Raw genomic sequence first — 20,638 nt, forward strand, 5'->3', positions numbered from 1 at the left:
TTCAGAAACATTTTTGTGGCTTTGAGCTATTTGTGGGACCCGGTCAACTTTGTCAGATGACGGTGGAAAGGCACAGAACGCGTGGGTGGAAATAATGGTTTTACTTCGGAACACAGGAAGACCGCTTCGTGGAACGTCAGGCCAATTGATCCTTCTAGCTCATTTTCCCAAACTTGGTTCACCAGCGCATGCATATATATATATATATATATATATATATATATATATATATATATATATATAATTTTTTTATTTATACTTTTCAGGTTTATAAAGGTAAAGAGACCCCTGACCATTAGAATCCTAGAGTTGGAAGAGACCCCAAGGGCCATCCAGTCCAACCCCCTGCCAAGCAGGAAACGCCATCAAAGCATTCCTGACGGACGGCTGTCAAGCCTCCGCTTCAAGACCTCCAAAGAAGGAGACTCCACCACACTCCTTGGCAGCAAATCCCACTGTCCAACAGCTCTTACTGTCAGGAAGTTCTTCCTAATGTTTAGGTGGAATCTTCTTTCTTGTAGTTTGAATTCATTGCCCCGTGTCCGCTTCTCTTGAGCAACAGAAAACAACCTTTCTTCCTCCTCTATATGACATCCTTTTATATATTTGAACATGGCTATCATATCACCCCTTAACCTTCTCTTCTCCAGGCTAAACATACCCAGCTCCCTAAGCCGTTCCTCATAAGGCATCGTTTCCAGGCCTTGGACCATTTTGGTTGCCCTCCTCTGGACACGTTCCAGCTTGTCAGTATCCTTTCGGGTCATTAGGTCCAGTCGCGGACGACTCTGGGGTTGCGGCGCTCATCTTGCTTTACTGGCCGAGGGAGCCGGCGTGCAGCTTCCGGGTCATGTGTCCAGCATGACAAAGCCACTTCTGGCGAACCAGAGCAACGCACAGAAATGCCGTTTACCTTCCCGCCGGAGCGGTACCTATTTATCTACTTGCACTTTGATGTGCTTTCGAACTGCTAGGTTGGCAGGAGCAGGGACCGAGCAAAGGGAGCTCACCCCGTCTTGAGGATTCAAACTGCCGACCTTCTGATCGGCAAGCCCTAGGCTCTGTGGTTTAACCCACAGCACCACCTGCTCCCCTTTTTCAGGTTTATACATTTCCCTAATTCTACAATCATTTTGACATTTCAAAATTGACTTCCTTCCCCCTCTTTCTGCAGTTCCTTAAATTTTATTTTTTAATACCTTCTGCATATCCAGATTCTCATTTATTCATCTTCTTTAAATATCTACTCTTACGAAACTATAGGCTATTGCAGGGATCCTGCCAATGTTCTCATTTGTTTACCATTTATCTGTAAATACTAAAAAAAAAATAATTCCTTTCTTTTATAAAGAGTTTATATTGATTTCTTCCAGTAACTTTATATTGATTTCTTCCAGTAACTTTCGCCATTTCTGCATATTCCGTAAGTTTTTGTATACATTCTTCCTCGGACTACTGTCACGTTCTGGATTAGTGGTCATTTCTGAGTCACCTTCAAAGGTAGACCCATGTAGAGCGCATGGGAGTAGTCCAAGCTGGAGATAACAGGGCTGCCCTCAGATGTCCTCTAAATGTCAGGTAGTTGTTTATCTCTTTGACCTCTGATGGGAGGGCGTTCCACAGGGCGGGCGCCACCACCGAGAAGGCCCTCTGCCTGGTTCCCTGTAACCTCGCTTCTCGCAGGGAGGGAACCGCCAGAAGGCCCTCGGCGTTGGATCTCACTGTCCGGGCTGAATGATGGGAGGTGGAGATGCTCCTTCAGGACAAAGGACATCTAGGGCTTTAAAGGTCAGCACCAACACTTTGAATTGTGCTCGGAAACGTACTGGGAGCCAATGCAGATCTCTCAGGACCGGTGTTATGTGGTCCAGTGTTTTTCAAACACTGTTCCGCGGCACACTAGTGTGCCGCGAGATGTTGCCTGGTGTGCCGTGGGAAAAATTGAAAAATTTGAAAGATTAAAAAAAAACCAGCCAAACAGACCCAGGTTGCGCACTGAATAAAGTATTTTATAATTTTTCATATTTCTGTTTACTTACTATTTCATAATAAAGTAATTATAAAATACTTTCTTTGTGTTTGTTTGATTCCTATTCAAGAGAATTACTTTATATATAGTCAATATAGGCACTAGAGTTAAATTTTTTAACATTTTCTAATGGTGGTGTGCCTCGTGATTTTTTTCATGAAACAAGTGTGCCTTTGCCCAAAAAAGGTTGATGTGGTCTTGGTGGTCCAGCTGCCGCATTCTGGATTAGTTGTAGTTTCCAGGTCACCTTCAAAGGTAGCCCCACGTAGAGCGCATTGCAGTAGTCCAAGCGGGAGATAACCAGAGCATGCACCATTCTGGCGAGACAGTCTGCGGGCAGGGAGGGTCTCATCCTGCGTACCAGATGGAGCTGGTAGACAGCTGCCCTGGACACAGAATTGACCTGCGCCTCCATGGACAGCACTGAGTCCAAAATGACTCCCAGGCTGCGCACCTGGTCCTTCAGGGGCACAGTTGCCCCATTCAGGACCAGGGAGTCCCCCACAACCGCCCGCCCCCTGTCCCCCCAAAGAACAGTTCTTCTGTCTTGTCAGGATTCAACCTCAATCTATTAGCCGCCATCCATCCTCCAACCCCCTCCAGGCACTCACACGCTGCAGGACCCACGAAGGGTGGAACACTGGGACACGGGAGGCTATAGCTGTGGCAGCGACATCACAAGCGCGGCGTTCTAGAAGGGGGGGGGCTCCCCCCCCTGGCCCGCAGTGGCAGCAAGACCTCTGCCGGAGAAACACCCCGGGGGAGCGGGCAGGGGGAAGGGGGGGGAGCTTCCCAAAGGCCGGCGCCGGAACAGAACGCAGGAAAGGAAATATCCCGTGGCACTCCCCGCAGCTGGAAAGAAGGGAGGGGGGGGGGGAAATGCCACATTGACATGGGACGAAGGCGCTTGAAGGCATAACATCACCCAGCTTCGGTTTTGGAGAGTCGGGAGCAGCGAGGAGGCAGGGTGCGTCTGCGGCAGAAAACACCGGCATGCTCAGTCTCTCCCCCCCCCCCCCCCCCGTTTATTTTGCTTGCGCAAGTTGCGGCATCGTTGTTTTTTTTTTTTGTTTTTTTTTTACAACGTGCTTTTCCTTTGCAACACGGCGAGGGGGCCTGGCGCACGTGCGCCTCGGGTCGCGCGAAATTGGCGGCTTTGCCCTAACCTGAGCTGCGTGGCAGCCGGGAGTTGCGGCTTTTGATGTTTGGTTGTGGGTTTTAATGGTGTTTTATTGTTCGTTGTTTTTTTTTTTTTTTTTTAATAAATATCCTGTTGGAAGCTGCCCAGAGTGGCTGGGGAGGCCTAGCCGGATAAAATAATAATAATTTTTAATTTTAATTTAATTTTAATTTAATTTTAATTATTTATTTAATTTATATCTATCTATTCGATTTGTTTGTTGTTTTATTTTTATTTTAATGTCGAGGGTGGTTGGGGGGGTGGCCCTCTAGGATGTAGCCTGGCTTAAAAAAAAAAAATTGAATTGTCATTACAAAATAAAAAATTCCTTCCAGTAGCACCTTAGAGAACTAAGTTTGTTCTTGGTATGAGCTTTTGTGTGCATGCACACGAAAGCTCATACCAAGAACAAACTTAGTTCTCTAAGGTGCTATTGGAAGGAATTTTTTATTTTGTTTTGTTTTTTGACTATGGCAGACCAACACGGCTACCTACCTGTAACTGGAACTATTAAAGGAAGCTTATTGGTTCCTTTGACTTAAAAAACGACAAAAATGAAACGCCTTTCTGAAGATTTGCCAGGCTTGTTTATATTGCTGCTTTGCTTCTAGAAAATAGATTGGGGAGGTTGTGGATCCTGCTCCCCGTCAGTGAATTAGAGCAAATCTCTGTTGTTGTTGTTGTTGTTGTTGTTGTTGTTGTTTTGCAGAAAGGCATCGTCCGACGGAGAGAGGACCGTGCCTGAAATCCTTCTTTCACGAAATATTAGAGTGCCTCAGGTTGGAGGGTGGGGGGTGATACCGTCCAGGGGATGTGGTGAAAAACAACTTACTGTATATTCTGGTGTATAAGACTACTTTTTAATCCAGGAAAACCTTCTCAAAAGTCGGGGGGTCGTCTTATACACCGGGTGGAGAATCTGCGGCCGAGTACATCTCTAACTCTATATTTTAACTGGAAAAGTTGGGGGGTCGTCTTATACGGCCAGTCGTCTTATACGCCGGAAAATACAGTAATCTTGCTTTGGGTCGTATTGCTGCATTGACCTGTCTTGTCTCGTCCGCTCCGCAGCGTTGGAAACCACCACCCACAACCAGCGGAAGGAGGAGATTCGCCAGCGGCAGAGATGTTCCGGTCCAAAGGTACGCAAAAGTTGCCGGTGTGCCTGTTGCACGTTGGGGGGTGGGGGTTGCGTTTGATGTAGGTGCAGAATTCTGAGAGGGGCACAACCAGGCACCCCCATGGAAGGTTCTCTTATCGAGGCTGCGTGGCTGAGTTCCTACAGAGGGGCATCCGGGGCACATTCGGGTATCATCCCAACCTCTGGTGGCGCTGTGTTTCAGTTCTGGATTTCTCTGTGCAATGCAATGGGGCTGGGTTGTGCCTGCTACCCGCCTTCCCCCCCCAAAGCGTGCACTTCCAGCCCAGCTGCCCAGTCCACCAGGGGGCTGGGGTGAAAAAATTCCACCAGCAGAAACTTTACTTGGTCCTCAGAGTTGACTGTTGATTTGGGAATAGTTTGTAAGATCGCATCCCTGAAGGCCGAGTAGATGGGACAGTGCAACAAGTAATGCGTGAGGTCCTCTTTGGTTCTCATATGACAAGGACATATACGGTGCCCTACCGGGGTTTTTGCAAATCTGCCTGACAGATAGGCCGTAGGGATAGTTTGAAAACGGGCCAGGGTGAAAGCTCTCCGAAGGGTGGGATCGGTGATGTTCGCCAAGTAATTGGCGCAGGTTTTGACTGTTTTCAGTCGGGGAAACCAGTGGGAGGACCCTGGGTTCTGTATTTTTGTGATGTCTAACAAGGCGTCTCTCTCCAGGATCCATTCCCGAACTTTGTCAGGGCTCCACAGTTTGAGTGTATTAAACTCCGGTAGGGTGTATCTAACCAGGATCTCAGATAGGTTTTGACGCCAAGTGGTGTTCTTTTGAAGAGATACAAGGGCTTGTTTGGCCAAGAAGGTGTTCGAGGTGTTTGCAAGTTTGATGTAAAAAACGTAGGAATCTTAAGTGGGCCCCTAGCAGACACAGAAGGGAATCCTACCTCCACTCTCAAGAAAGCTGCCGGAATTCCTTGAGGAAGTCCTGGGATCCTCTTGAGATAGCAATTTTGCAAAAATTTCAAGTCGTTCCAACAGCCTCCGGTTCCACCCCCAGAGTTCTACCCCATATAACATCTGGGGAATAGCTTTTAAAAGTCTGGCGCGGATTAAGTCCGTTTTGCGTTACTTTCTATGGGAAAGCCCGCCTCGGTTTTGGAATGCTTTGGTTTTGGAGCGGACTTCCAGAACGGATTAAGTTTGAGAACCAAGGTACAACTATACATAAAAATCCACAGGTGAGAACAGTTGATGATCCGTTGGCCAGTATTCCTACAATGCCCATTTTAATGCTTGAAGGACTTGTTTAAGCTGCCCATTTAAGACTTTTTTAATGGCCCCTGTTTCCCCCCCCTCCTCCACCTTGTTCTCTCTCCCATGGACACCCCAGCGGCCCCTTCTGTAGGACTATGGACCTCAAAGAGAGATGGGGAAGTCCTGCTGAGGATGGACGAAAGCGGGATCGGGTGCGAGACCCCCATCACGGTTCACGAACTTCTTCTGAACTCCGTCAGTCAGTTTGGTGACTATCCTGCCCTTTCTTCCAAGAAGGATGGCAAGTGGACCAAAATCACTTTCAAGCAGTACTACCAGGAGTGCCGCGGAGCCGCCAAGAGCTTTATAAAGGTTCGGGGGTTTGCAGGGACGAGGCATCTCTCTTTTGATCCCCATCTTCTTCCCTTTACCTTCACAGGGACCCTGCGAGGTAGGATACTTGGCCCCATGCTTGCCCAACTCTCTGGGAATGCGGGCCCTAGAGCTTCCCAGTCTGTTTAGTTGGGGGAAACCCAGCCACATGGGTGGGGGTGTTGTTGTTCAGTCGTGTCCGACTCTTCGTGACCCCATGGACCAGAGCACACCAGGCACCCCTATCCTCCACTGCCTCCCACAGTTTGGCCAAACTCAGGCTAGTCGCTTAGAGAACACTGTCCAACCATCTCATCCTCTGTCGTCCCCTTCTCCTTGTGCCCTCCATCTTTCCCAACATCAGGGTCTTTTCCAGAGAGTCTTCTCTTCTCATGAGGTGGCCAAAGTACTGGAGACTCAACTTCAGGATCTGTCCTTCTAGTGAGCACTCAGGGCTGATTTCTTTAAGGATGGATAAGTTTGAACTTCTTGCAGTCCATGGGACTCTCAAAGAGTCTCCTCCAGCACCATATATCACTTCCCAATAAATATATCACTTCCCAATTTTTTTGTGCATTTGCATTCCCACCACATATGATAAAATGTTCCTTCCTTTTCCATACATCTCCAACATCTGTTATAGGTGGCGCTGTGGGTTGAACCACTGAGCCTAGGGCTTCCCGATCAGAAGGTCGGCGGTTTGAATCCCCGCAATGACGGGGTGAGCTCCCGTTGCTCGGTCCCAGCTCCTGCCCACCTAGCAGTTCAAAAGCACGTCAAAGTGCAAGTACATAAATAGGTACCGCTCTGGCGGGAAGGTAAACGGCGTTTCCGTGCGCTGCTCTGGTTCGCCAGAAGCGGCTTTGTCATGCTGGCCACATGACCCGGAAGCTGTAAGCCGGCTCCCTCGGCCAGTGAAGCGAGATGAGCGCCGCAACCCCAGAGTCGTCCGCGACTGGACCTGATGGTCAGGGGTCTCTTTACCTTTAAACCTTTGTTTAAAAAAAGGGGGAGCACATTTTGTAAGATGCCGCCTTATCCAAGTATCTCCTCTTTGTGTTGCAGTTGGGCCTGGAACGCTTCCATGGGGTTGGAATCCTGGGATTCAATTCCGCCGAATGGTTCATAGCGGACATCGGAGCGATTCTGGCTGGGTGAGTTTGATCGTTCCATAAGAGGAAAAGCGTAAATCCGACCGGGACCGGGACCTGCTCACTGTTCCTTCTTTCCTTTTTTTAATAATTTAATTATTTGGTTTTTCAAATTAAAATTTGTAAGTCACGTATCAACATACAATAAAAAAACAACCGGGTTCCATAGAACCTCCAGGACTTCCCTCTTGCCCTTTGTGGGTCCTCCTGTTCTTAACCACTTCCTCCTGCATCTTTTCTAATACAATCCAAATCTTTTACATCTCCGTGATATCCAAAATTCACCATTAAACTTATTCCAATCCCACTAACGGTTTTAGCTGTTTATAGTGGTTTTTAAGATAGGCACAGGCAAACTCGTCCCTCTGGATGTTTTGGGACTACAACTCCCATCATCCCTAGCTAACAGGACCCAGTGGTCAGGGATGATGGGATTTGTAGTCCAAAAACAGCTGGAGACCAGGCGAAACTCAAAAAATTACAATATTGTGGGAAAGTCCATTTATGTAAGCAATTGTTTTCATTAGCTACTGGAGTTTAATATATGAGATAGACTCATATACAGGTGAAACTCGAAAAATTACAATATTGTGGAAAGTTTCATTTCTTTCAGTAATTCAACTTAAAAGGTGAAACTAATATATGAGATAGACTCATGACATGCAAAGCGAGATATGTCAAGCCTTTATTTGTTATAATTGTGATGTTTATGGCGCACAGCTGATGAAAACCCCAAAGTTGAGATTGTTAATTTGGGGTTCTCATCAGCTGTACGCCATAACCATCACAATTATAGCAAATATTGTTCGTCATTTGCAGGGCTAGGAAAGAGGGCCCAGGGCTGTGGTCTGTTTTCCAAGTTTGCAGCCTGGTCCCTCTGTGTCCAGCCCACATCTCGGGTGTCTGTTGCACCCGGATTACAGGCCCTCTGCTTTTTTCCTCCCCCCCCCCCCCGCCCCACGCAGAGGTTTCGCTGTTGGCATTTACACAACCAACTCCCCGGAGGCCTGCCAGTACGTCGCAGAGAACTGCGGAGCCAATATCATCGTGGTGGAGAACGACCGGCAGCTTCAGAAAATCTTGGAGGTGACGTGGCGCCGTCAGCTGCGGCTTGGGCACGCTTGGTTGAAGGGGCCTTGCTGCAGTCCTGTGGGCGTTCGGGTGCACGCTAGCTCGCGAAATTTATACTTTTAGGGCCGTAAACGGGGGCGCAAAACCCAGATTCGGTAACCCAGGTTGAAATCGGAATCCTTAAAACCCCATCCGTGTCGAGGGAAACTGCGATCACAACGTTAAGTTGCATTTACAGTGGCAGCTCGGGTCTCAAACTTGCTGTGTTTTTCGCTCCATAGGGCGCACCTTGTTTTTAGAGGAGGAAACAATAAAAAACAATATTTTTCTGGTTTTCCTCCTCTAAAAGCCCTGGTTTTTTGAGGATCAGCTAAAAGTTTTGCAGCTTTTTTTGCAAAGGGAAAAACCCTGTTTTTTTGAGGACCAGCTAAAAGTTTTGCAGCTTTTGTTTGCAAAGGGAAAAGCCCTGGTTTTTTGAGGACCAGCTGAAAGTTTTGCAGCTTTTTTTGCAAAGGGAAAAGCCCTGGTTTTTTTGAGGACCAGCTAAAAGTTTTGCAGCTGTTTTTGCAAAGGGGGAGAAGCAAAGCTCCTTTTGCAAATGGGGAAAAGCAAAGAGGAAAAGCCCCATTTTTATGGGGTTCAACTCACATTTCTGCAGCTTCTAAAGGAAAGGGAGCCTTTTCTACAGTTTCCAGACAGATAATCTAATCAGCCAGTCACATGTCGCTGGGGAAACAAACAACCTCCCTCTGCAGCACATTCAACAATGGAGGCCTGGGCAATGGGGCAGACAAAGGGGGCTGGGGACTCTTATTTCTCTCCCGATCTCTTGCTGATCAGCTGCTGAGCGGGGTCCTTTCAACACCCCCTTTTATCTTTGTAAAATAGAAAGCATGATCCTCTTTTGGCCCCTGGGCAATTCAGCTCCAGGGACCACCATTCGCTCCATAAGACGCACAGATATTCCCCCTTACTTTTTAGGAGGAAAAAAGTGCGTCTTATGGAGCGAAAAATACGGTAATCCGTTCCGGAAATCCGTTTCAAAACCAAAGCGTTACAAAACCAAGTTGCGCTGTAGTGTATTAAGCCATCGGTGCACAGGGATTTCCTCATGGAAATGACTGCAAAGCTGCGGGATTCCTGCAGCACTGAGTAGGGGGCTGGGATGGATGACCTCTGAGGTGCCCCACACTCAGTTCTGTGATCTTTCTTGCTCTAGGTTAAGAGCAAGTTGCCTCTTGTGAAGGCAATCATCCAGTATGGCGAAGAGCTCAAGGAGAAAAGGCCAGATCTGTACACGGTGAGTGTATCCTCTTTTTCCTTCTGTTCCACCTTCTCTAAACCTCTCCTGTGTGCTTCATTGAGTTTTATAGAGTTGGGAGGTACCCCCGGGGGTCATCTAGACCAACCCCCTGCGATGCAGGAATCTCAGCTTCCCGGCAACTTCTTTTTCTCTGTTTTGAAACCTTGCTTGGCACTGCCTTCTCCTTGCTCAGGTGACTAGCAATACCTGGTTTTCTTTTCTTTTCTTTTTTAATATAACTTTTACTAAGTTTTTCTGTTTTAGCATTTCGAACAAACATTCTTACATCCTTAAGATATCCGTGACTTCCCTTCTTCTCTTTCCGCGGTTCGTTTTGCGTATCTTAAATCCCTGCATATTTTACAAAAACGATACAGTCGTACCTTGGTTCTCAAACAGAAAGCGTTTGAGTCTGTTTGGCTTCCGGAACTGTTTGAAAACCAAGGCACTGCTTCTGATTGGCTGAGGGAGTTTCGGCGCTGGACTTTGGGCTTCCGAAAATCGTTCAAAAGCCGGAACACTCACTTCCGGTTTTTGATTGCTCGGGAGCCGACTGTCCCAATCGATTTTCCATTATTGCATCCATCAAAACATATTTATAGTGTTGAATTTGTCCTATTGCTGCCAGCGTTTTCAGCTGTACACAATTATCTCCCATATACTCAGTAAAAGTTTTCCAATCTTCTTTAAACGTATGTTCTCCTTGTTCTCTTACTCTACATCAGGCTTCCTCAGTCTCGGCCCTCCAGATGTTTTGAGACTACAATTCCCATCATCCCTGTTCTACAGGTGAAACTCGAAAAATTAGAATATTGTGGGAAAGTCCACGATAAGAAAAAAAAACTGCTCCCTTTCCCTTACGGGGTATAACAGAGCCCGTATAGACTCCTTAAGTGGGTTCCCCATCAATAGGAGGAAATAACAGAGGCCAACCAGAGTATACAGGAAAAATTAGAATATCGTGGAAAAGTCCATTTATGTAAGCAATTGTTTTCATTAGCTACTGGAGTTTAATATGAGTTAGACTCATGACATGCAAAGCGAGATACGTCAAGCCTTTGCTTGTTATAATTGTGGTGATTATGGCGTACACAGCTGATGAAAACCCCCTAAGTTGAAATTGTTAATTTGGGGTTCTCATCAGCTGCACGCCATAATCATCACAATTATAACAAATAAAGGCTTGACACATCTCGCTTTGCATGTCATGAGTCCATCTCATATATTAGTTTCACCTTTTAAGTTGAATTACTGAAAGAAACGAACCTTTCCACGATATTCTGATTTTTCGAGTTTCACCTGTGTATGTTAAGTCTGCAAGCTGTGTATATTCCGTCAAATGAAGTCAAATGAAGTTCTTTGGTTGGGACGTCGCTCGTTTTCCATTTGGGGGTTAACGAAACACGGGCTGCATTTGTTGCATACATAACACAACCGTCCAGGGGTCTTTCACCTTTACCCTCGGGTCTCTTTCGTTCGTGCAGTGGAGCGACGACTTCTTCTTTTTTAAATAAAGAATTTATTGGTATTTAGAAAAAATACAGACAAAAAAAAGAAAAAAACATACATACTACAAAATACAGAACAAAAACAAAAAAGGAAAAACAAACTTATACAAACATAAGACTTATATAAAAACAAAAATACCCCTATTTCATAATTTTTCTCTTATCTATAATCTTACATGGGGGGGGGGACTTCCTCACGTTCTCTCTTCTGCGTTCATTTCAAATACACTGTAGTTACTTTTTAACTATTTCAACTCTAATTTTATAATAATCCTTATCTAACATCTTATGTCTAACCCATTATTCTTAACAGAAATACGAAAGATACTTAAATCACAATTAAGCTTCTTATGTCCTATTTTAAACTAACATTTTAACGCTATCGCCTATAATATCCACTGATTTCAATTTCAAGTAATCTACTGTATATACTTGAGTATAAGCCTAGTTTTTCAGCACATTTTTTGTGCTGGAAAAGCTGCCCTCGGCTTATGCTCGAGTGAGGCGGGCGGTGGGGGCGGCGAGAAAGAAGCCATTTCTCTCCACTCGTGCCGCCACCCGCTCTCCCCAGTCAACCATTCCTTAAGAAGCGTACAAGAACGGCGGTTCTTTACTCTCCCCAGGCAGCTTGTTCCATTCCTGAACTGCTCGCATAAATGCAAACTTGGCAAAGGAGGAAGAGTAAGGAGCAGACCAAAGGGCTGCTTTCGGGCTGCTCGTTCCTCCTCCTCCTCCACAGCGGCAAAGGTGAACCGGCTTATACTCGAGTCAATAAGCTTTCCCAGGTTTTTGTAGGAAAATTAGGTGCCTCGGTTTATATTCGGGTCGGCTTATACTCGGGTATATACGGTAATTTTTCACGTTGTTTCACAGTGGAGCGACTTCATGGCTCTTGGGGCCAGCGTCTCCGATGACCAGCTCGACAAAATCATCGCGTCCCAGAAACCCAACCAATGCTGCACCCTAATCTACACCTCGGGGACGACGGGTCAGCCCAAGGGAGTCATGTTGAGCCACGACAACGTAAGTTGAAGATTTCGCCGCTTTTGGGGAACTTAACGGAAGAGTCGCGGCCCCTGGGGTTGGAATCCGAGCTCTCAGACTGGTCTCCCGTATCAGATACCGGCCACTTGAGTTGTGCAAGAAATTGCCATGGGTGAGAAGGGAGGAATGCGGTCACGATTAAGCCCCCTTTTGAAACTTAAGGGCATGTGGGTGCCTCTGGTGGGGAAGGGCAATTTGAGGTCTCGCCGTGCCCCCCGTTTTTATAAGGATGATGATAATAATATAATAATTTAAAATAATAATAAATAAATTTATTATTTATACCCTGCCCATCTGGCTGGACACACAAGAGCCCTTGTAAAGTCCTTTGCAGGTTCTCCATTGGTAGGAGTAAAAAAAACAGAGGCCAACCAAAGAATAATTAGAAGCCAAGCAGCTACTGTGGTGTAGTGGTTAAGAGGGGTAAACTCGTAATCTGGTGAACCGGGTTCGCATCCCCGCTCCTCCACATGCAGCTGCTGGGTGACCTTGGGCTAGTCACACTTCTTTGAAGTCTCTCAGCCCCACTCACCTCACAGAGTGTTTGTTGTGGGGGAGGAAGGGAAAAGGAGAATGTGAGCCGCTTTGAGACTCCTTCAGGTAATGATAAAGCGGGATATCAAATCCAAACTCTTCTACTAAGCTTGATCTTTATTGCTCTGTTGCAAGAGGGTTGACCTCCCCACACGCAGGACAGCAGGGACGGTACCTTGAGCCATGTGTGCAAGCACTTATAAAGACATTTCAAAAATCCCCCTTGGAGTCCAGATACATCGCACCTACATCACACAAAAAAAGGCGTTATCTGATTGCCTTTTCTCAGTAGCCTGGCCATTCCTTTCAGGAGAAAAGGTCGCCGCCCATGGGACAGAGGGACCTTGAGGAAACGATAATTTAGCTATTACCTTGAGTTTTAATAGGTTATAAGGTTTTATTGATAACCATATTTGTTGTATTTTCGTTAGTGGCTGTTCTTTAGATGCTATGGCCAGTCGGCTACGCAAATAAAGTTTGATTTTTTCAGGTGGTAATCTCTCTTAATTCCTGGGACAATGGAAAAACTCCCGCACCCCTCCTTCCTTGCAGAGAAACATTTGGTCAGTTTTGAGAGTCAAAATGGTGTCAGGACTGTCTTCCTGTGCTGCTTCAGACATGTGGCCTTGTTTGCTTGGAACACCTACGAACATATATATATATATATAATCTCCTTAATTTCTTACAACAACACTGAGGTCCGGCTCCGAGGGCCTTCTGGCTGTCCCCTACCTGCGACAAGCGAGGTTGCAGGGAACCAGGCGGAGGGCCTTCTCGGTGGTGGCTCCCGCCCTGTGGAACGCCCTCCCGTCAGATGACAAGGAAATAAACAACTATCTGACTTTTTAGAAGACATCTGAAGGCAGCCCTGTTTAGGGAAGTTTTTAATGTTTGATCTTTTATCGTGTTCTGTTGGGAGCCGCCCAGGCTGGCTGGGGAAACCCAGCCAGATGAATGAATTTATTTTTACGGTCACAGACCAACTTACTAAATCAGTAATACAAAAATAATACATTAAAATTTTCACAACGAAACCATACACGTATATATATATATACACACACACACACACACACATATGCAGCAGCATTTAAAATATATAGATTAGAATTGGGGCATTAAAATATGGCCTGAAAATCGCCATTTAGGGTCCTATTCATAGCGATAACACCGCTTGTTCTCTGAGCTTTATGGCTGCTACGCAGTATTCTGCTACTTTCAGGGTGGTCCATATCTTCTACAAGGCATTTAAGGCATAGGACACACAAACAAACAAAGTTTATTAAATTTGTGAGGTCCATGCCTTTACACAAAATACCATAAAACATTATTAAAAAGATAAACAATAAAATTATTACAATAAGTTAAAATTCATGCCGCACTGTCCCAGCAAAGGAGACTACCCAAAAAACACCACCATTCAGGAAAGAAGATGCAACAACAGGTTAGGAGGGCGATGGAAGGGCCCTCACTACATCATCCATGAACCCCACCCTAGTTTTCATAGCCCTCGCCACAAAGACTGCTACCACGTGGGAAATCCGTGGGTCAGCGTCCACCAGCAGAAACTTTTACTTGGTCCTCAGAGTTGACTATTGATTTGGGAATAGTTTGCAAGATCACATCCCTGAAGGCCGAGTAGATGGGACAGTGCAACAAATAATGTGTGAGATCCTCTTTGGTTCTCATGTGGCAAGGGACATATACGGTGCCCTACCGGGATTTTTGCAAATCTGCCTGACAGATAGGCCGTAGGGATAGTTTGAAAACGGGCCATGGTGAAAGCTCTCCGAAGGGTGGGATCGGTGATGTTCACCAAGTAATTGGCGCAGGTTTTGACTGTTTTCAGTCGGGGAATCCAGTGGAAGGAATTCATTTAAAGGATTTTGTATGACCGGGGATATAAAAACCCGGCGTATGTCGTTGTAAAAGCAGCAGCGTAATAAAACACGAGAAACAGATTCTACCTGCAGGGGCAGACTCGTTCTGCATATGGTTTACCTGCAAATCTTCCCTGCAATAAGCCAGATGGGCAGGGTATAAATAATAAGTTATTATTATTATTATTATATTATTATTGTGTGTGTGTCGTGCCTTTGCAGATCACCTGGACGGCCCGGGCAGGAGGCGAATACGTCGGCTTGAGCAAAGCCACCGAGAATCAGGAGGTGATAGTCAGCTATCTGCCTCTCAGCCATGTGGCTGCGCAGATGATCGATATCTGGCTACCCATCACATTCGGAGTGCATACTTGCTTTGCGCAACCAGATGCTTTGAAGGTGATGTTCGGGGAATTTTTTATTTTTATTTTTATTTTATTTTTTATTTTTTTAAAAAAGCAGAACCCACAGCCCCGCAAGAACACACAGAAGCGCTTGCGTGTTCTTTTTCTTTTATTAAATCTCCAAAAAGATTCCAAAACATTTCTCATCATGCACAATTTCTTTCTTTTTTAAAAAAACAAACAAACCAGTTTCTTCTTCTTCTTTTTTTACATAAATTTTTATTGCAAAACAATTTACATAAAATACCACAAACATAAAAAACACTAACACCAACAACAAATCTTCTAACTTCACACACACTTTTGACTTCTGAATCACCTTATTGTGCTTTCTACATATTCTTAACCTACACATATTCTTAACTCCTGTTATATCTATTGCATATCATGAAGAAATTTTTAAGGTTCTGTTGTTGTTGTTCAGTCGTTTAGTCGTGTCCGACTCTTCGTGACCCCATGGACCAGAGCACGCCAGGCACGCCTATCCTTCACTGCCTCTCGCAGTTTGGCCAAACTCATGTTAGTCGCTTCGAGAACACTGTTCAACCATCTCATCCTCTGTCGTCCCCTTCCCCTTGTGCCCTCCATCTTTCCCAACATCAGGGTCTTTTCTAGGGAGTCTTCTCTTCTCCTGAGGTTGCCAAAGTCTTGGAGCCTCAACTTCAGGATCTGTCCTTCCAGTGAGCACTCAGGGCTGATTTCCTTGAGAATGGATAGGTTTGATCTTCTTGCAGTCCATTGGGACTCTCAAGAGTCTCCTCCAGCACCATAATTCAAAAGCATCCATTCTTCGGCAATCAGCCTTCTTTATGGTCCAGCTCTCACTTCCGTACATTACTACTGGGAAAACCATAGCTTTAACTATACGGACCTTTGTCGGCAAGGTGGTGTCTCTGCTTTTTAAGATGCTGTCTAGGTTTCTCATTGCTTTTCTCCCAAGAAGCAGGCGTCTTTTAATTTCGTGACTGCTGTCACCATCTGCAGTGATCATGGAGCCCAAGAAAGTGAAATCTCTCACTGCCTCCATTTCTTCCCCTTCTATTTGCCAGGAGGTGATGGGACCAGTGGCCATGATCTTAGTTTTTTTGATGTTGAGCTTCGGACCATATTTTGCGCTCTCCTCTTTCACCCTCATTAAGAGGTTCTTTAATTCCTCCTCGCTTTCTGCCATCAAGGTTGTGTCATCAGCGTATTTAACGTTCTAGCAATCCTTAATAGTCAAGATTCAATCTAAACCTGTCAGGAAATCTGCATTTTCACAACATTGTTTTATATATTCTTTAAACATTATCCATTCTTTACTCACTTTCTGATTTGTATTTCCTCTTGCTATCCCAGTCATTTTTGCAAGTTTCAAGTATTCTGTCATCTTCACCTGCCAGTCAAGCTTTGTGGGAATTAAGTCACGAGTTTTCCAGTTTTTTTGCTATTAGGATTCTCGCCGCCGTAGTCACTTACGTTAAGATGGTTCTATTTTTATTTTATTTTTTTGTATTTCAGTGGATATGATACCTAACAGAAAGGCTTCTGGGTTGGGGGGGAGGAGAATTTGAAAATCTTTTTAAGTTCATTGTAATGTGTCTCAGAATTCACGTATCCTGACACAATCCCACACAGTTTCTCCTTGACTTCCCACCTTCCCTTTTCTGATGTTTCCCATTTTATCAGCTGTGTTTACAGCACATACGTTTTTACTAGAAACATAGAATCCTAGAGTTGGAAGAGACCATCCAGTCCAACCCCCTGCCAAGCAGGAAACACCATCAAAGCATTCCTGACATATGGCTGTCAAGCCTCCGCTTCAAGACCTCCAAAGAAGGAGACTCCACCACACTCCTTGGCAGCAAATCCCACTGTCCAACAGCTCTCACTGTCAGGAAGTTCTTCCTAATGTTTAGGTGGAATCTTCTTTCTTGTAGTTTGAATCCATTGCCCCGTGTCCGCTTCTCTGGAGCAGCAGAAAACAACCTTTCTCCCTCCTCTATATGACATCCTTTGATATATTTGAACATGGCTATCATATCACCCCTTATCCTTCTCTTCTCCAGGCTAAACATACCCAGCTCCCTAAGCCGTTCCTCCTAAGGCAACTTTTCCAGGCCTCTGTCCATTTTGGTTGCCCTCTTCTGGATCTAAACTTCAGGTCTTCCCCCTGGGGGTTGAACCCGGGACCCCTTGGCTCCCACACCTGACCTTCGGCTCCCTCTCCCGAAATTTTATGTCCCTACAGGGCACTTTGGTGGAGACCCTCAAGGAAGTGCGGCCCACGGCGTTCCTGGGGGTCCCTCGTGTCTGGGAGAAGATGCAGGAGAGGATGAAAGCTGCCGGGCTGAAGTTCTCCGCCTTGAAGAAGCGGATCGCAGCCTGGGCAAAAGTCGTTGGACTAGAGACCAACCTGAGACGCATCAACGGGTAGGAAGAACGTGGTGGCGTTGTATCGGGTCCTGGAGCCCCGGGGACTGCCGGGGGTAGAACAGCAGGGACCTAATGTATAGCATGCTGTAAATTTCATATCTGTGATCCATAATTTCTCCCGAGCTGCCATTTCAGTATTATGAACTATAGCATGGTGTAGTGGTTAAGAGGAGTAGTAATAATAATAATAATAATAATTAATAATTTATTATTTATACCCCGCCCATCTGGCTGGGCTTCCCCAGCCACTCTGGGCGGCTTCCAACAGAAAGTTAAAATGCAATAATCTATTAAACATTAAAAGCCTTTCCTAAACAGGGCTGCCAGTGTGGTATAGTGGTTAAGAGCGGTAGACTCGTAATCTGGTGAACCGGGTTCGCGTCTCCTCTCCTCCACATGCAGCTGCTGGGTGACCTTGGGCTAGTCACGCTTCTCTGAAGTCTCTCAGCCCCACTCATCTCACAGAGTGTTTGTTGTGGGGGAGGAAGGGAAAGGAGAATGTGAGCCGCTTTGAGACTCCTTCGGGTAGTGATAAAGCGGGATATCAAGTCCATACTCTTCTTCTCTTCTTCTTCTTCTTCTTCTTCTTCTTCTTCTTTCAGATGTCTCCTAAAAGTCTGGTAGTTGGTTTCCTCTTTGACATCTGGTGGGAGGGTGTTCCGCAGGGCGGGTGCCACCACCGAGAAGGCCCTCCGCCTGGTTCCCTGTAACTTGTATTATTATTATTATTATTATTATTATTATTTATTATGGTATGGTAGCGTTCCGCTTGGACCCTGCAAAACTCAAGAGCTTCACAAACTTGTGAAACTCCTGATAAGATGAGGGGGCCTTTTCTTCTTCTTTCTCCTCCCCCCCCCCAATTCAGACTTAAAACTGGAAGCTCACGACGTTCGGGCGAAGCAAACAGGTATAACTTTTTTAAGAAGTTTGTACGGTTAAACCTGCACTGTTTAGAAGCACACACACACACCCAGTTGTTGTTGCTGTTCTTGTACTTGTTGTTCTTGTTCCTGATCGGACTCGATAGCAGTTTGAATACCTGCTGTAAAAGGCTGTAACTGTTTTTAATATAGGATCATAGAATTGTAGCGTTGGAAAGGGGACCCTGAGAATCCTCTCTTCCGACCCCCTGCAATGCAGGAATGTGTAGTTGTCGATCGAACCTGCGACGATCGAATGCTTCCGATTATTTCACAACCTCCTGGTTGCTGCCCTGGTCTATTCTGGGACGAAGGGCACAAGTTACAAACTCAATAATTGAAATAATAAAAAAATGATTTTAAAGAAGGAAATGTTTGCAGGATATTGGTTTGGGTCCGTCCCGTCCCCCCGTCCCCCCAGCGAACATTTCAGCGATTTCCTCCCAGACGGGCCAAATCCCAGCTATCTCTGGGAATTTCCGGACGTCTGGCAACCCTTACTTAAAAACTCAGTGTCAAAATGTTAGGATGCAAATCGGGTTTGAAGCGAGAACAGCAGTGGGGAGTGAAATCTTTGTTTTTACTGTGAGGTTAGGTTGAAGGTACAGAGTGTCAGGAAATGGCCTCTACTCACAAGTAGAACTCTGGCAGAGATACATGCCCGACTGGCATGTTCCCTCCTTCCTGCGTTCAGGAGCTTCTTGGCTTCTTCAGCTCCCGGACATCATAGTGATTGATGTGGGAGAACATCAACATACTCTTAGGCATCTGCAGTTGCGCAACAGACCACAGCAACTCAGCATGTTGGCTAACCTACTTTATTTACATATATACACAGTCGGAGCACTACAAACATGGCTCCCTCTCTCTCTAGCATCAGACAGAAAAGAGGAAGAACAAAGGACAAAAGTCCCACTTCAGGGAACACAGTAAGACACAACATCCTGTCTTCCGTCACTTCCCACTCTGTGGAAACAAAACACATACACCCAGTCATGTGAAATAACAACAAACCCATGACTGCGCACAGGGGAACGAATCTCCCAACATAGAGTAACCATAATATGCAGCAGTAATGGAAATTTTGAGGGAACCGTGGAAGGAGGGAGGGGAAGTCGTAGGTGGAAGGGTGGATTGCTGAATCTGAAATGTTGTTCAAAAATAACCCATAAAAAAATAAATGAAACGATAATGATATATTGGGAACGCTTGATCTCCCATCATAGGATTGTAGCATTGGTAAGGTGAAGGGTAAAGGGACCCCTGACCATTAGGTCCAGTTGTGGACGACTCTGGGGTTGCGGCGCTCATCTCGCTTTACTGGCCGACAGTGCTGTCAAGTATCCCGTTTCCCCCGGGATTCTCCCTTATTTCAAGCAGTTTCCCGCTGCTCTCCCTTAATTTTTATTTCCCTTAAATTTCCTGTTTTTAATGGAAGCAGCTCCTCCCCTGCTGGCCAGGGACTGGGTGGGAAGACCTCGCCTACTTGGAGAGAAAAGCCTCAGCCCTCAAAGCAAGTGGGAGCCGTTTCCCGTGCTTACAGGGGGGTGTATTCCTCCCCCTGCATCAGCCCCTATCCGTTGCCCCCGAGCCCCTCAGCCGGCCAGTAGGGTTAGCTGGCGGGCGGAGCCTGGCTGCCTTTGAGCAGCTGCTGCTTCCTGTCCTGTTTTGATGGGATCAGACAAGAAGACGATGGGGCTCCATTGCGCGGACCACATGGCTGCCCTCCTCTTTGCTGGCTGCCCTCCTCTTTGCTCCGCTTGGAGTTTGCATTGCTGCTCCGCCCACTTTTGCTTCTGGCTCCACCCACCACTGACATGTGACTGTCCCCGGGATAGGTGAGACTGCTGATCCCTTATTTTCAAATCCAAAACTTGACAGCTATGCTAGCCGAGGGAGCCGGCGTACAGCTTCCAGGTCATGTGGCCAGCATGACTAAGCCGCTTCTGGCGAACCAGAGCAGCGCATGGAAACGCCGTTTACCTTCCCGCCAGAGCAGTACCTATTTATCTACTTGCACTTTTGACGTGCTTTCAAACTGCTAGGTTGGCAGGAGCAGGGGCCGAGCGACGGACAGAGGTTTTCTGGAGTTCTAGCCGTGGACTGAACCTAGGTTCTTCATTTCCATAAACTGCTCTGTCTGTCCAATCTCCATAGGTCCGAAGACCTCCCTCTGAATTTCCGCCTGGCCAGGACCTTAGTCTTCAAGAAAGTGCGGAAACAGTTGGGCTTGGACCGTTGCACCAAATGCTACACAGGAGCCGCTCCCATCACCAAAGATACCCTGGAATATTTCCTGAGTCTCGACATCCGCGTTTATGAGCTCTACGGCATGAGCGAGAGTTCGGGGCCTCACACGGTTTCGCGCCCGAGTGCATACAAGCTGGGAAGGTAGGGGCGTAATTTGTTTCGTTTTGTTTCCCCCCCCCCAAAAAAAATTATTTTTAAAAAAGCAAAACGCAGCC

General features: G+C 46.2%; 1 protein-coding gene across 2 annotated transcripts in view; it reads left to right on the forward strand.

The window, feature by feature from the left end:
- Positions 1-20,638, forward strand: part of ACSBG2 (acyl-CoA synthetase bubblegum family member 2) — a 43,417-nt gene that overhangs the window by 16,799 nt on the left and 5,980 nt on the right. Inside the window, exons 3-12 of one of the 2 annotated variants that reach the window (XM_033136472.1) lie at positions 4,281-4,351; positions 5,705-5,940; positions 7,006-7,094; positions 8,057-8,177; positions 9,382-9,462; positions 11,847-11,996; positions 14,654-14,830; positions 17,066-17,247; positions 18,119-18,160; positions 20,331-20,564. In XM_033136472.1, coding sequence (XP_032992363.1) covers positions 4,281-4,351; positions 5,705-5,940; positions 7,006-7,094; positions 8,057-8,177; positions 9,382-9,462; positions 11,847-11,996; positions 14,654-14,830; positions 17,066-17,247; positions 18,119-18,160; positions 20,331-20,564 — 1,383 coding nt within the window. The remainder of the gene's footprint in view (positions 1-4,280; positions 4,352-5,704; positions 5,941-7,005; positions 7,095-8,056; positions 8,178-9,381; positions 9,463-11,846; positions 11,997-14,653; positions 14,831-17,065; positions 17,248-18,118; positions 18,161-20,330; positions 20,565-20,638) is intronic. The other variant, XM_033136473.1, reaches the window with a different exon arrangement.

The sequence above is a fragment of the Lacerta agilis genome, chromosome 18 (genome assembly GCF_009819535.1).
Source record: "Lacerta agilis isolate rLacAgi1 chromosome 18, rLacAgi1.pri, whole genome shotgun sequence".
Lineage (NCBI taxonomy): Eukaryota > Metazoa > Chordata > Lepidosauria > Squamata > Lacertidae > Lacerta > Lacerta agilis.